General features: G+C 38.2%; 1 protein-coding gene across 5 annotated transcripts; it reads right to left on the minus strand.

The window, feature by feature from the left end:
- Nucleotides 1–3779: 3779 nt before the first annotated feature.
- On the minus strand, nt 3780–10514 carry LOC107795379 (F-box/LRR-repeat protein 10). Of its 5 annotated transcripts, XM_016618016.2 has the most exons (6): nt 10313–10514; nt 9247–9626; nt 8964–9169; nt 8717–8810; nt 4394–5839; nt 3780–4105 (listed from the first exon to the last, which is right to left on the minus strand). In XM_016618016.2, exons 2-5 carry the CDS (start codon nt 9430–9432, stop codon nt 4403–4405), a joined length of 1923 nt encoding a protein of 640 aa, XP_016473502.2. In that variant the 5' UTR covers nt 9433–9626; nt 10313–10514; the 3' UTR covers nt 3780–4105; nt 4394–4402. The 5 variants fall into 5 exon arrangements, with proteins under 5 accessions (XP_016473502.2, XP_016473495.2, XP_016473516.2 ...); XM_016618009.2 differs by lacking the exon at nt 3780–4105 and having other exon boundaries at nt 4150–5839; XM_016618030.2 differs by lacking the exon at nt 3780–4105 and having other exon boundaries at nt 4150–5839; nt 9247–9673.
- Between the last annotated feature and the right edge of the window lie 5207 nt (nt 10515–15721).

The following is a 15721-nucleotide window of genomic DNA, read 5'->3' on the forward strand; positions in this document are numbered from 1 at the left end:
AACAGCAATATATAAGAGATATGAATACAGAATACGAAATACGAAATAGATGGCTGGTATAGTAAAACTAGAAGGTAAAGCCCTGCATCAATAGACGACCAATGACATTCTTAGTCTAACTCCTAACTGGCTAGTCTCACTCTATTGTGCTGTAGAAATATTCACAACTCTCCCCTAACCTACAACCTTAATGCTCGACCTCCATAATTCCCTGTCAAGGGCCATGTCCTCAGTAATCCTAAGTCGCGTCATGTCATGTCTGATCACCTCTCCCCAATACTTCTTAGGCCGTCCTCTATCTCTCCGCGTGCCCACTACAGCCAGTCGCTCACACCTCCTCACCGGTGCATCAGTGCTCCTCCTCTGAATGTGCCCGAACCATCTGAGTCTTACTTCCCGCATCTTGTCCAACATGGGGGCCACACCCACCTTTTCTCGAATATCTTCATTCTTAATCTTATCCATACTTGTATGCCCGCACATCCACCTCAACATCCGCATCTCTGCTACTTTCATCTTCTGAATGTGTGAGTTCTTTACCGGCCAACATTCAGTTCCATATAACATGGCAGGCCTAACCATTTTCCTGGAACGAAATTATTTCACCATCTTTATCAGTATAATAGTTAATTAATCGAGTTTTTGATTTTTGAATTGCCATTCTTGTTACTAATTTATAGAAATCTTCATGTTTAATTAGAGCTTAGACAGCTTTTAACTAGACAGGATTATGCTTCAGATGAAAGTAACATATGGTCCAACGTATGCTCACTCATGATTATGATTCCCATTGGTTGCGCCTCAAAATATTAAAATCCAGCTCATATTTGATTTTCTCTGAAATGCCAAGAATTATTTTACAATTAACAGAATTACGACATTATGTCGTAAGGACCTTAAATAGTCAAAATAAGTGATTTTTTTTACCCTTTTTTGTGGTCCAAAATAAGTGGTTTTTCCAGATTTCAAGAATGAATTAATTATTTTTTTTTCTTATATTGCCCTTGGAGTAAATTGTGTTGGAGTATGTGTTAGGAGTATTTATGTGAAGAGATAGTAAATGTTAATATGGTCAATTTAATTGCTAATTAATGTTACAAGATGGATTTCTTAATCTGTATAAAAATAACTAAAAAATCACTAATTTTGGACCGGAAGAGTAGTACTGTATATTTCTCTTCAATTCAGCAGTGACCGGCAAAGCATTGTGCGCATTTATAATTCAAGTACAATTCCTATTTCTTACCATGTATACAAAGTATAGCTACTACTTTTTTTTTTTTTTTTTTTTTGAATTCTTGATATTTGAAAGATTGATTGGGTGTGGCCTCATGGAGGACAAGATGCGGGAAGCAAGACTCAGATGGTTCGGGCACATTCAGAGGAGGAACACTGATGCACCGGTGAGAAGGTGTGAACGACTAGCGGTGGTGGGTACGAAGAGAGGTAGAGGGAGGCCTAAGAAGTATTGGGGAGAGGTGATCAGGCAGTATATGGCGCGACTTAGGGTTACTGAGGACATGGCCCTAAACAGGGAATTGTGGAGATCGAGCATTAAGGATGTAGGTTAGGGGAAATTGTGATGTCTTTTTTACAGCACACTAGAGTGAGACTAGCCAGTTAAGAGTTAGTCTTAGGATGCTATTGATCAACTACTGATGATGGACTTTATTTGTTGTGTATTAATACCTTACATCTTTCTCGTATTTCCTATATCTCTTATATTGTTGTTACTTTCTTTTTTATGGTATTTATGTTATGTTATGGATTTTATGGTATTTTATGTTGTTTTATTATGAGTCTATTGATAGTACTAATATAGTGTCTCTTGTTGCCTCTTTGAGCCGAGGGTCTCCTGGAAACAGCCTCTCTGCCCCTCGGGTAGAGGTAAGGTCTGCGTACATATTACCCTCCCCAGACCCCACTTGTGGGATTACACTGGATTGTTGTTGTTGTTGTTATTGAGTTTAATTTCAAGAAAATTGTACCTTTTTTTCTTGCAAAAAATACTACTGTAACTGTTTCTCTGCAAAAGCTCAAACAAACGCCAATAAGCCACTTGGGTCCCCCAATCACTTCAATAGACTCGAATGAATGACCGATAATTTCTTCGAATCCATGAAGATTTAGCAAAATATAGGTAAAATGGATAAAAAATATATCTATATAGAAGATATAGTAGAGAATATATTTTAATCATCCTAGCACTTTTACTTCACATCATATATTTTTCTAGAAGTTGTTTAGCCTTTTCAGAAATTTATGCATCAATAGAAAATATAAACTTCTAGTACTTTTTTTAAAAAAAAAACATTGGCCTAAGAAGAGTTTTGATTAAGAGCTTGTTTGGAAAGCCACCTTAGAAATAAATTTGGGTGTAATTACACAGTTTGACATGTTTGTTTGACCAAGTAATTACTTGGTCAGCATGGAATTGGATGTAATTGGAGGGACGTAATTACACTCTCCAATTCTGAAGGGGAACGTGAGAATTGATGGTAATTACACTATGTAATCACAAGGTTGCCTTTTTGTTTCTTTCCTTTTTGTTTTTATTTTAATTTATTTTCTTTATAACTTTTTATTTCTATTATTTTAATTTTTTAATTTTATTTTTACTTTTTAATTTCTTTTGAAATTTTAAAATATATTTTTTCTTTGTATATTATTTATCTTTTATTTCTCTATCTTTACTTCTCGTGATTTCATGTAATTGCTTACTATTATTTATTTTTTATTTATTTTATTATTCTTTTTTTTAAAATTACACCTCCTAATATTAGAAATAATGAGTCATTAACAAACTTGGCATATAATGAGTGATGCAATTAAAGTGAAATTTCATTGTTGAATGTGGTTATGAACTTATCATGTTTCCTAATTATTAAGTTGCACTGGAACTTACTATTATTATATTGAAATTTGACATATGTTAAACTATTTTATTTTTTTTGAATTTTGAAATTGTGTTATATTCATGATTCAAATTTACTTGTTTTAGTAGTATTGGCTCACATTGCATGCTGTTCATTTTTTAGTTAGAATTGATAGATTAATTTTGTCAAACATTTGAATAATGTTATGACATTATATTTGTAAATATTAATTTATTTTATCAAACATGAATTCCATGATGTTCTTACAAAATGTATATTTTTTTATTTTTGTAAGTATCTAAACTAAATTTTATTAATTTAAAAAATTTATATAAATTATTTTTACAATATTAGCTATAACTATATGATTACTAAATTAATACATAGGCATATATTTATTATATACATCTTAAATACAAAATATAATATCATTTATACTTGTAAAAATTTATAGGTATATATATTTATTATATTAACTTTAAATTTTGCTAATTACTTAATTTAAAATTTAATCTAACTGTTTAATTACACTTGTGCAACCAAACAGTAAACTTATAATTATACTGTAATTACACTATGACAAATAAATAGATCGTCATAATTACACAACTATGTAATTACTACCCTAGTAATTACACAAACTTATTTGGAATTGAAACGTAATTGTTGTAGTACTTATCTAACGATATAGCTATGCTATTCACTCTACAATTGCAGCATAGGAGGGGCACTGATCCAACATGAAAGCAAGTTAACAAACCTTGGTAGGGTTAAAAGTTGCAGGCCTGCACGACTTAAGCAGGATAACTCTAAGGGCTCGTTTGGTACGAGAGATAAGGGATAATTAATCTCGAAATTAAATTTGAGATGAGTTTATCTCATGTTTGATTGGACTTATCCATAGGAAACATGCATGATGACAAGGTTCCAATTGTTCCTCTCTTCAGCGCCACAACCTCGTGAAGAACAGGATATGCTGCAATTCCAACATCTGCACATCTAAAGGACAATCCTTTTGGTGTTTCCGCTAAAAGCCACTTTTTCCGGACAGGAATCAAAGCAAGCAATACTAACCTCCAGTGTTACATGGATAGACAGAACCAGATATGGCCAAAATATGCAAAGAAATGAGATAGATTTGCCACTTTGGTTCTTCTAGACCGTTTTCCTTCTTACTTTGCGGTAGCGCACTAGGTGATGCTCATCAAATGTATGCAAAGATTCACTGCCTATTATAACATCAAAGTTTTAATTTAAACAACTGAAATCACCATTCAAACTGATAAATACCAACATAAGCATTAACTCGACAAACTGATTGTTACAAGGGTAGGCCAAGCCAGGTACAAAACGTCATATTGTGACAATCTATACAACATTCGAAATCAAGAATTGTCATAACAAATGCGAAGTTACAACAGTAGAGCTAAGTACGAATCTGAAATCGTAACAATATATAGTACAAAACTAGAACTGTTGATTTATCATAGATTTATATAAAATAATTGGCATCTTACAGCATGAGGTTATGCGATGTTTTCTGCTTCTTGAATGGCCTCATCATCACCCTCATTTTCTCCATCAAGCCATTGTTCCAACTCATCAACTTCATCATAGTCATGCATATAAAGATTGTCTGTATTATCCCATTGGTCAGTCGTCCCCAGCTCCTCCCCATGAAAACCTACATGCAGAAATGGTCTATTGCGGGATAAAGCATCCAGCACATCCCTGCTGACATAACTCGATACTCCCAACCATCTCAATCTGGGGAAGTAAGGCTTCTTTAACCATTGGAATGAAAGATGAGTGATACCCCCACAATTATAGAGATCCAACAGCCGTAGACTACTTCCATACCACCCTTCTTCATCAACCTTCATTGATGCTAAAACCATAATTGAAGTATCACTTATCAGCGGACATTGACGCATTCTAAGCTCAAATAGTGGAATACGTCTCTTTGCGAGCAAAAGTACACCAGCATCAGATAGGTTCGGAATGTTTGACAAGTCCAATTCTCTCAATTCACAATTAGAAGATTCATCAAAGATAAAGGAAATGCAATTGTCGGTTAGTCTCTTGCACCCTCGTACAGACAATGATACAAGCGAACTTATTGCCCCTTTTGATAAATGGGACAATCCCATATCACTTATATCAGAACCATCAATCAGTAAAGCCTTCAATTTAGAAAGATTGCTAATGGTTCGGAGGGCTTCATCCCCAATATTCCTACAGTCCCTCAAGTCAAGCACACTAAGATTTTCATTGGAAACCAATCGTGCAACACCATGGTTCGTCAAAAGATTACACCATCTTAAACTAACATGTGTCAAAGTAAGCGAAGTTGCAGCAATGTCATGAAATACAAGATCAGTCAAGTGGGGCCCGTGATAGATCCTCAGCTTATATATTTTAGCACATGAATGCAAAATTGTTCGAAAACCTGTGTCTGTAACCTGACAAAAACCACCAAGATAAATACTTTCCATGTCTGAGCATCTATCAGCCATAAGAAGAATACCGAGATCATTAACTCGCTTGAAGTAAGCTGGAAAAATCTCTTGACTCCTCACCAATGACAGATGTTTCAATCTCCCGTGCAGATTAATTTGTTGAATACCTGCATTGGTAAGATCAAACGCCAATCTTGGTTTCATAATTGGTGAGTCTCGAAGGTCCAAATGTGTCAAACAGTTGAGATTTGTAGTTATTGTGCTGACCATGGTGTCAGTAATATAATCCACTGAAAGACATAACTTCTGTATTCCTGGTAATATGGATGGCTGAATATGCTCCATTGACTGATAAGGTATCACAGGCGGGCTAAGTAATTCTGTCACCATTACTGAAGAAATATAACCCACTTCAAGGGATAACAGTGTTGCAGGGGCGATAGCCCACACACGAGCAAAATTATGCCGCAAAAACATTGAGACATCAAACATCAGGATCAGAGTCTACAAAGTAAAACAACATGCTCAGCGCAACATGTATCAGTAAAATCATAAAAGGAACTGCAATAAAGTATTGATGACCATGATTCAATCATAGAAGTCTTAGGCTCCTTGTGAGAAGAACAAGGATGCTACGCTTTTGGTTTTTGACTAAGATCTCCATGATGTACATTCTGGCTTCCAGCACAATTTTTGTGATGATGATTTAATTAGTATAATAGATATGTTACCTTTTCAAAAAAAAAAAAAAAACTGCAATAAAGACTCAGACCTCCCAAATCTTCCATCCTAGCTGCAAGGAAGGTGGGCGGTAAACAAAGATCAATTGATGAAAATAAAGGTCTGTTCAGGGAACTTTTGCCATTTGCTTTCTCTGTGAGTATTTTAGGCTTTCAGTTTTTCATTTATTGTTTTGAATTGGTAAACTTGCAGAGAACTATTTATAAACAGAAAGAATATCTTCACCACCCCTACTCAGAATGGACCTTATTGTTGCTCAGCAGTTTAGGAAAAATTAGAGGTTAAACGTATTCACGATGGAATCTCCTTCCTCAAAAAATGTAAGCCCGACTTTTCAAAATCGGTGGAGATCAAGCGCATTTAAGTGCATTTAACATGTGGTGCCTTAGAAGACCAAGGACGAGACCACAACACTACACTCAGTCCTTCAACTCAAAAGCCTTTCTCCAACTCCTACTTAAAAATCACTTCACTATAATCAAAACACAACCTGTGAACTGTACACATACACCATGCCTAAAAGCAGGAGTAAAGAATACAACAACTACTACTATGCCTCAATTCAAAGCAAGTTGGTGATCGGATATATGAATGAAGAAAACAATATCCAGCCAAGCTAAAGCACGGTAAGAGCCTTTCTATTTCTTAATATAAGGGCGCAACGGTAACCCTCTAAGTCACTTGATCCGGTAACTGGCAATCCCTCATGACAGTTAAAAACAAGAGTTTTCACCATACTCTAGTCAGTTAAATTAGTATGGTTCACTATGATCAAGGAGAATTGTCACTACTTGGTAAAAGAAGTATTTTGGTAATAATTGTTAATGCTTTTTTTATTATTCTGGTTTCATCATTTTAAGGCTTATATGCCTGGACAATTTTATTAACTTGGCCCACATCGTGTTAGCAGTAATCCTAAATGTAGTTACGTACGTGAGATGCTTATTTCCCCAAATACAGTGGAATAGCGAGCAATGAGAGAAGAAGCGTAGAACAAAAGAATAACTCCTTACCAATAACACAATGACCTAGTTGATCTTTCCAATTTATACGCTGTGGAGTTATAAGGTAATTTTTCAAAGCAATAAATGAGGCAGACTTCACAAGAAAGTCGGACCATATCTACCACTCTTCAGTAAAAATGGTTGTGGGAAATCAAGGTACATCTAAATTATTACTCTCTGTTCCACTGCAATGACTCTCTTTTATTTTTGGTCCACTCAAAAAGATTGACAAGTTTGACCTTTAAAAACTCTTTAATTTTGGCATTTCCATTTTATGGTGCTTTATGCAAATGTTTAGGCGAAGATGTGAACCACCCTCTCCTACATTGTCAGGTGGGAACTCATTATGTGGCGTGACATTTTGAGATGGTTCAAGCTATAATGGACGATGCTCGGCACATGAAGGAGACACTCCCAATTGGACATTTAGAAGAAGGAAGAGAAGTCGGAGAACCTGGGATGCTGCCCCACTAGCACTCATGTGGGTCCTGTAAAAGGAGAGAAATAAGAAAGCTTTCAAAGGGATAAATAATGACTATGTATGTTTGAGGAAGAGCATCTCATTCGTAGTTTTTTTTATATAGAAGATTGGGTTTCGTTAGTAGAGAATCATTTTATTGTAGATTCTCAACTTTGATATCCTGCTTGTATACAGGAGATTTTCTCAAATTATTAACCTTACTAAAAGAATCTTAATGACGTGCTCTTATAAAAGACCACGAGATTCTAAAAATACTTTTGGTATGTCATATATATTTAGCTTATGTATCAAAGTTTTTCTTTCTTTCTTAAACTTCGTGTTCAGTCAAACACTATAATATAAAAATAATCGGAGGAAGTAGTATAGATGTATTCATCACCAGAAAAAAGTATGGATGACTGGCAGTCTCACTTGATAATTTATTGTTATTTGTTTAATTCAATGTCTTACTTTCTCTAAAAGTACAAGCCTACATATTGTCATTTGAACAAATTTAACAATAAGCCTATAACTTCATTATACAAATAACTGGGGCCATCTATTTAATTTATTCAGAAAATTTTTACGATTTATTCCCACTCTCTGTCAAGAAAAAGTTAGGAGTGAAGTACGAAATGCTTCAGTCTTTCCTTAAAACCTGAAGAAAGAACGAAAAAGCAAAAGAAATCTCAGAATTTGAATGATGAAATACTTGAATGATTCCTAACCCCCTCCCCTTTTTACCTAGCCAATTCTTATCATGAAATTGGATAAGGTATGTGCATCATTGGTTACTCTTAGCACAAACCGCTGTGAAGTGAAAGAACTAGAAGACTTGTAGAGACTCATCCAGGATCCACCCTAGCAAAACGGCTATGATAGAAACCACTAAAAGGAAAGAATTCTGACGGGATATGTTCTACGAAAAAGCTAAATATTGATATTGCATACAGCTGCACCACTTTTAGTGCTATACTCTTTTTTGCTTGAGTTAAACTTTTTTCGCTTGTCTGATAGGCTGTTCACACGATATCTTAGCTAATGTTCTTCGATTTAGAAAAAATGCTGATTAGCCTATTTATTATCCTAATAAATTAAATATTTATTACGCCACAAGCCCATTTGTTATCCTAATGAATTAAATCTTTATTATGCCACACTTTCAAGAAGCCTTACTTCCAGCTGAGTGCATCCGCCAAATAAGACCTCTAGATCAGATACATCAATTGATCTGCCTCTCTTCTCCGCCAAAGAACTCAGATAAAGAAACCTGAAGATAAAAATAAAATGTACTAACAAACAAGCTAATAATCAACTGAATGAAACATCCAAATGAGTTTTCTTTATCCTCGTGATTATACAAGCTCAAACTTTGGTTTCTACAGAGAAAAAGTTAACAAAAGCTTTGGGAGGAAGAGATAACCTGAGGTCTTTACAGTGCTGCCCGACCTGAGACAGAAGCCTTCCGCTGAAATCAGCGCACTTATGGAGGCAAAGCTCTTGTAAAGTCGGCTGCAGAAGATAATCAAGGGATGAATCATCAAGTCGCGTGCAATCCACCTTCAAGCTATGAAGGTAAGGATTGGGAGGTAGCAACGGCCTTAACAATTCAGCAGACGGAGCAATATCCTGATAAAAAGAAACCAATTTAGACAACAAGAACATGATAAGTCATGTACAAAAATATTACTCCAAAATAGACTTACAAGGAGATGGAAACTGGGAATGAAGCGAAGCATGTGCGAAGCACATGAATGAAAGGCCTTGCAAGTGCATGCCAGAGAACGGATAGAACCTATGTCCAGTTTTGTCATCACAGTGGCAACTAGTGCTGAGGGAAGAAGGTCCAGGCTCATCTGCCGCTGTGTGCCAGGGTCTGACGACCTTGCCATTTTTTTCTTCTTGGTTAGACCAGAATCCAAGCTGGCAACAAATTGAGTTGACGGGGGGATGAGATGTAAAGTGTGGATAAGGCTTGAAACTGGAAAAATTGCCTGTTGCCCCAATCACCTTCTTGTTGTTGGCAATCGAAAGGGGACCTCAGATGCTCTTCTCGGCACAGGCAACATCTTTTTGTGTTTCTCTTCTGATTTTTCAGTTGACAGACAAAGTTATTAGGACAATGCATAAGACCTACAAAGAAATAATAAATACGGACTGTAACCTCCATTTAAGAGAAGCTTCGACCAAATTTCAAAGGGACTAGAAACAGTCCAAGTCTCCTCCAAGTTTTGCAACTTTACATTTTCTTTTAGTTAGGGTATCAAACTTGCAAACAAGCTTTTAAAATTTAACAAATTTTCAACACAAGCAAAGAAAGACAATGTATTTGATTTTTAGAACTAGCTACTAACATTAAATCTAAACGTACAAAAGAGGAAAAGGGTAATGGGGAAATTTGAATCAAGCTAGTTTTTTTTCCTTAGTAAATTGTTAATGAAATAGTAGTCCTAGTTATTAATGAAATTTCCCCAAAAGCAAAGTCTTGACAAATTAATTTCTTGCTTCTCTATTTATGTCAACCCCTTTTTCACAATAGTTTACTACTAATTTGTATAAGCAGATCAGCTAATAAAATCTTATAACATAGCAAGGTCACAATGCTAAATTTTCAACAAAAATTAACTGAACCCTAACCTCTAAAATACAAATTCTGCTCACAAGTTAAGAATGTCAAGTTATTTCACTAGGAAATACACATAGGACTTACAGTCTGGTGGGGGAAAAAAAGCCCGAAAGACAGGAAAAGAAAACGTACGACAAACATTTTACCGGATAAAGATGTTGTGATAAGCTCGCCGGAGAAGATGGACAGAGAAAATTCCCGGTCGCCGAAAGCCGAATCGTGTTGGGCGGAATTTAGCGGAGTTGGGCCGGTGGAATCGGAGAAGAGGGAGGCGATTCACGCTAGTTGACCTCTCCTGATGTTGCTGAAATGGAAATGGAATGAATTTTATGTTTATTTTTATCTTTCTTTAGAATTAAACTACAAAAACTGCGTTTAAAAGTTTTGTTTTGTTTTTTTATTTTTTGTTTTTTTTTGCAGTGTAGCCCCGATTTATTCGAATTTATATTGTCTTATATTAATTTGGATTAGACGGGTACAAATATTTTCTATCAAAAAAATTCCATGACTCCAACTTAAAACGATTTTAATAAAGGATGTAAGGATCTAATCATCACGATAAAAATTACAAAGTCCAACGTGTGGGGGTACCAAATTTAAGTTATATTTCACATGGTCGATCTAGTCTACAAATTCATTATAAAGGAATAAGGTTATATGATGATTAGAGGCGATGGTAGGAATTTTATTGAGAAGATTCAAGTATATTGAGTATGGAGTACTATTTTCTTATATTTAGGGATACAAAAATGGAGCCACCAATGATGTATAATAATGTACGAACTAATTAACTATTACTTCAAGAGTATCTTTATCTTTAGATATTTCTTATTTCTATCTTTATCCATATGTTTTCCTTCCGTTTTGGCTGATTCCAAAAATCAATTCCAACACCACAATTTGTGTGATGATCTTGGGTCATCACTTGTTTTAAAATAAAATTCTGCATTCCGAGGCCTTAAAAACTTCTTTTAGCATCACCTCGATTTTTCGTGTGCAGTCCAGGCGCGTAGCCGGAAAAATATTATGTGAAAATCTGTGAAAAAAATGATAAATTTTGACTATTAAATGAATTAATTTGACTTCAGTCAATATTTTGGGTAAACGGATCCGAACCCTTGATTTGACGGTCCTAGAGGGTCCGTAGGAAAATATGGGACTTGGGTATTATGGTTTCGGAGCCCGGTACAGGTTCGATGTGATTTATATGTGTTGTCGGTAAAGTTTGGTAAGAAACGGAATCCATTTGACGTGATTCGGACCTTAAATGCAAAATTTGATGTTTAAAGAAGTTTTGAGAAATTTCATTGATGTTGAGGTTTAATTCGATGTTCATGAGGTTATTTTGGTAATTTGAGAACACGAATAAGTCTGTAGGATGTTTTTGAGGTTGTGTGTATGTTTGGTTTGGAGCCCCGAGGGCTCGGGTGAGTTTTGGATAGGCCGCGGGGTATATTTTGGACTTAGAAAAATTGCAGATTTCTCAGCTGGTGTATCAGGTCTGCAGGCTTCACAAATGCGAAGCCTGGCTCGCAAATGCGACGAACCATCGCAAATGCGAAAGAAGTGGACTGGCAGCCTGAGTCGCAAATGCGACTTCATCCTCGCAAATGCGATTTCGCATTTGCGAACAGCCTCTCGCAAATGCGATGATGGCTGGAAGGCTGATGTATCGCAAATGCGAAAGTCCAAGTTTCCTCGCAAATGCGGGCCCTGTTTTGCAATTCCCAACTTAGCAGAGGTCGGGGTTCGCAATTGCGTTGCGAACCCCTGTTTGCAATTCCTACATCTGCGACCTGCAACTTAGTCGAAAATCAACCATTTTTTCATATCCTCTCAAAACATAAACACTCTAGGGCGATTTTTCAAAGGCTTCTTCTTCTCCAAATCAATTGTAAGTCATTTTTAACTAGTTTCATTCAATCATTAACATCTTTTAATATGATTTCAACTCAAAATCAATGATTTTCATGGGGGAATTTGGGTGTTTTGGATAGAACATAGGTTTTTCAAAAATTGGGTATTTGGACCTCGATTTGAGGTCCGATTTCAAAACAAATTATATATTTGGGTTCGTGGGGGGAATGGGTAATCAAGTTTTGGTTCAAACCTCGGGTTTTGACTATGTGAGCCCGGGGACGATTTTTGACTTTTTGGGCAAAACTTTGGAAAATTCATTTTCATGCATTCGAATTGATTCATTTAGCATTTATTGATGTAACAAAGTAACTTGTGGCTAGATTCGAGCGAATTGGTGATGGAATCAAGGAGTAAAGCTATAATTGAAACGTGAATTGTGTTCGTGGCATCGAGGTAAGCGTTTGGTCTAACCTTAGCTTGAGGGATTAGGAGTTGTGTCTTATTTGCTACGTGTTAATTGTGGAGTACGGTGTATAGGCATGGTGACGAGTATCTATACGTGGGTGTCAAGCATGCACATGGGTCTATTATTATAATTGTTATGATTCCGTTGTGGTTTATTGTGCCTCACATGTTATTATCATCATTGTTCCCTTGCCGAGACATTTGTTTGATATTATTGTTGCCTTGCAGGGATATTGTTGAAATAGCATTGTTCCCTTGGCGCGATGTTGTTGAAATATTAATGTTCCCTTGCTGGGAAGTTGTTATATTGTTCTTGTCCCCTTGCCGGGATTCTTTGTGATTGTTGTTGATATGAAATGGGAGCGGGTGGTATGCCTGCCACAAGATAAATAAAATGGAAGCGGGTGGCATGCCTGCCACGAGACATATGAGATGGGAGCGGGTGGCACGCCTGCCACGAGATATTTGAAATGGGAGCGGGTGGCATGCCTGCCACAAGATATATGAAATGGGGGCAGGTGGCACGCCTGCCACAAGATACTTGAAATGGGAGCGGGTGGCATGCCTGCCACGAGACATTTGAAATGGGAGCGGGTGGCACGCCTGCCATGAGATATTTAAAATGGGAGCGGGTGGCATGTCTGCCACAAGATACATGAAATATGATCGGGTGGCACGCCTGCCACAAGATATGTGAAATGGGATCGGGTTGCACGCCTACAACGAGATAAATGAATTGTGATCGGGTTGCACGCCTGCAACAAGATGTGAAATGAAAGTGAATTCTGCCTTCGTTTTTCCTTACCCTTGTCAGTAGTTGGATTTTTATTCCTTTATAATTCTCTTGATATTCTGTTGTTACTTGTTATTCCCCGAAGTATGTTTTCCCCCTCCCATCTTTACTTATTTATTTCTGCTTTACTTTCCGTTGTATATTATATAACTGCACATGTTTATTTGGTAGTCTGGTCCTAGCCTCGTCATTACTTCGCCGAGGTTAGGCTAGTCACTTACCAGCACATGGGGTCGGTTGTGCTGATACTACATTCTGCACAATGTGCAGATCCCAGAGCAGCTCTTGGACCGTAGTTTGGAGGCTACCTTCAGTCCACGCGGAGATCCAAGGTAAACCTGCAGGCGTTCGCAGGCCCTAGCATCTCCCCTATCTTTTATTTCTTGTTTTATCCTTTTGCTTCAGAAACAATGTGTCTTTTATTTTCAGACCTTGTATTTAGACGTCTTAGACCGTCTGTGGTACTGTGACACCAAGTTTTGGGTGATTAAGGCTGAAGTAGTGTAATAGATACATATTTCAGATATTTTATTGTTTTCTTCCGTTTAATTTAAATTTTTGTTGTTTTTACGTTATCGCTTTACGTTTGTAAAAAAAGAAAGAAATGGATAATGAAGTAATTAGTTTAAAAGATTGGCTTGCCTAGCTCATATTAGTAGGCGCCATCATGGCTCCCGAGGGTGGGAAATTCGGGTCGTGACAAGTTGGTATCAGAGCTCTAGGTTACATGGGTCTCACAGTTCACAGACAAGCTTAGTAGAGTCTGAGGGATCGTTACAGAGACGTATGTATTTATCCCCCAGAGGCTACAGAGTTAGGAAAAGCTTCACATCTATTCTTTCATGTCGTGCGGTTTGGTTTCTCAATGCTAATTGAAATTCTACTCTGTTCTTTCTAAAATGGTGAGAACACGCGCTTCCTCATCCACTGACTAGCAGTCCGAGCCCCCAGTAGCAGCTCCCATGAGGGACAAAGGCTGAGGCCGTGTTAGAGGCCGAGGTAGGGGTAGAACTCAGCCTAGAGCACCAGCACTAGTAGCGGAGCCTCAGGTTGACTTTGATGATGAGGTTCCGGCCCAGCAGCTCTGATGGGCCCAGCTAAGGTCTCAAAGGGGTTTATTGCTACCCTAGTACTCCAGGATGCTCTGGTCCATCTAATGGGCCTTATGGAGAGTGTCACCCAGGCAGGTTTGCTCCCTGTAGCACCACCCGTCTCTCAGGCTGGATGAGGAGCCCAGACTCCTGCTACTCGCACTCCGGAGCAGGTAGCTCCCCAGTTTTAGACTCCAGCGGTTCAGCCAGTTGGAGCAGATCAGCTGGGTGTGGTAGCTCAGACCGGTGATGGTGCAACTATGTCTGCTGATGCTTTGTGGAGGTTGGACAGGTTCACCAAGCTCTTCACTACTACTTTCAGCGGTGTATCTACTGAGGATCTTTAGGATTATCTAGACAGTTGTCATGAGGTTCTCAAGAACATAGGGATAGTTAAGACTAACGAGGTTGATTTTGCTATTTTTCGCTTGTCTGGATCCGCCAAGATTTGGTGGAGAGATTATTGTTTGACTAGACCAGCCGGATCACCAGCATTGACTTGGGAGCAGTTTACTCAGCTATTTCTGGAGAAGTTTCTCCCCATCACTCAGAGAGCGGCCTATTGGAGGTAGTTTGAGCGTCTCCAGCAGGGTTATATGACTGTTACCCAGTATGAGACCAGATTCATCGACTTGGCTCGTCATGTTCTTATCATACTTCCCACTGAGAGAGAGAGAGAGAGAGAGAGAGAGAGTAAGGAGGTTCATTGAGGGATTTATTTAGCTGATTCATCTTCAGATGGCTAGGGAGAGAGGGAGTGAAATTTCCTTCTAGGAGGCGGCCAATGTGGCCTGGAGAGTTGAGATGGTTCTATCGCAGTGAGGTGGTCAGGGGTCTGACAAGAGGCCTCCTCATTCAGGCTGATTCAGTGGTACCTCATTTGGAGGTAGGGATCCGTATGGTAGAGGCCATCCTTCCAGGCCTTTTCAGTCAGCGCTTCAGGTTTCTCACGGTGCTTCAGGTGGTCGTGGTTCCCATATACAGGATTCTGATCAACAGTCCTACAGTGCACCACCAGCTCCTATCAGTGCACCGCCGCTTCAGAGTTTCCAGGGTTATCAGCCCCATCAGCCGAGGGCTTGTTTTACTTGTGGCGACACAAGGCACATTGCTAGGTATTTCCCTCGAGCATCGAGTAACTCTCAGCATTAGGGTTCCCGTGCCATGGTTCAGGCACCGAGTGTTCCACAACTCGCCAACCAGCTAGAGGTGGGGGTAGAGGTGCTAGAGGTGGAGGTAGAGGTATTAGAAGTGTAGCTCGGGCCGCTAGAGGTGGAGGCCAGCCAACAGCAGGCCGTCCCAGAGATGTAGTTCAGGGTGGTGGGGATCAACCCCGATGTTATGCT

The sequence above is a fragment of the Nicotiana tabacum genome, chromosome 7 (assembly GCF_000715075.1).
Source record: "Nicotiana tabacum cultivar K326 chromosome 7, ASM71507v2, whole genome shotgun sequence".
NCBI classification, from domain to species: Eukaryota; Viridiplantae; Streptophyta; class Magnoliopsida; order Solanales; family Solanaceae; genus Nicotiana; species Nicotiana tabacum.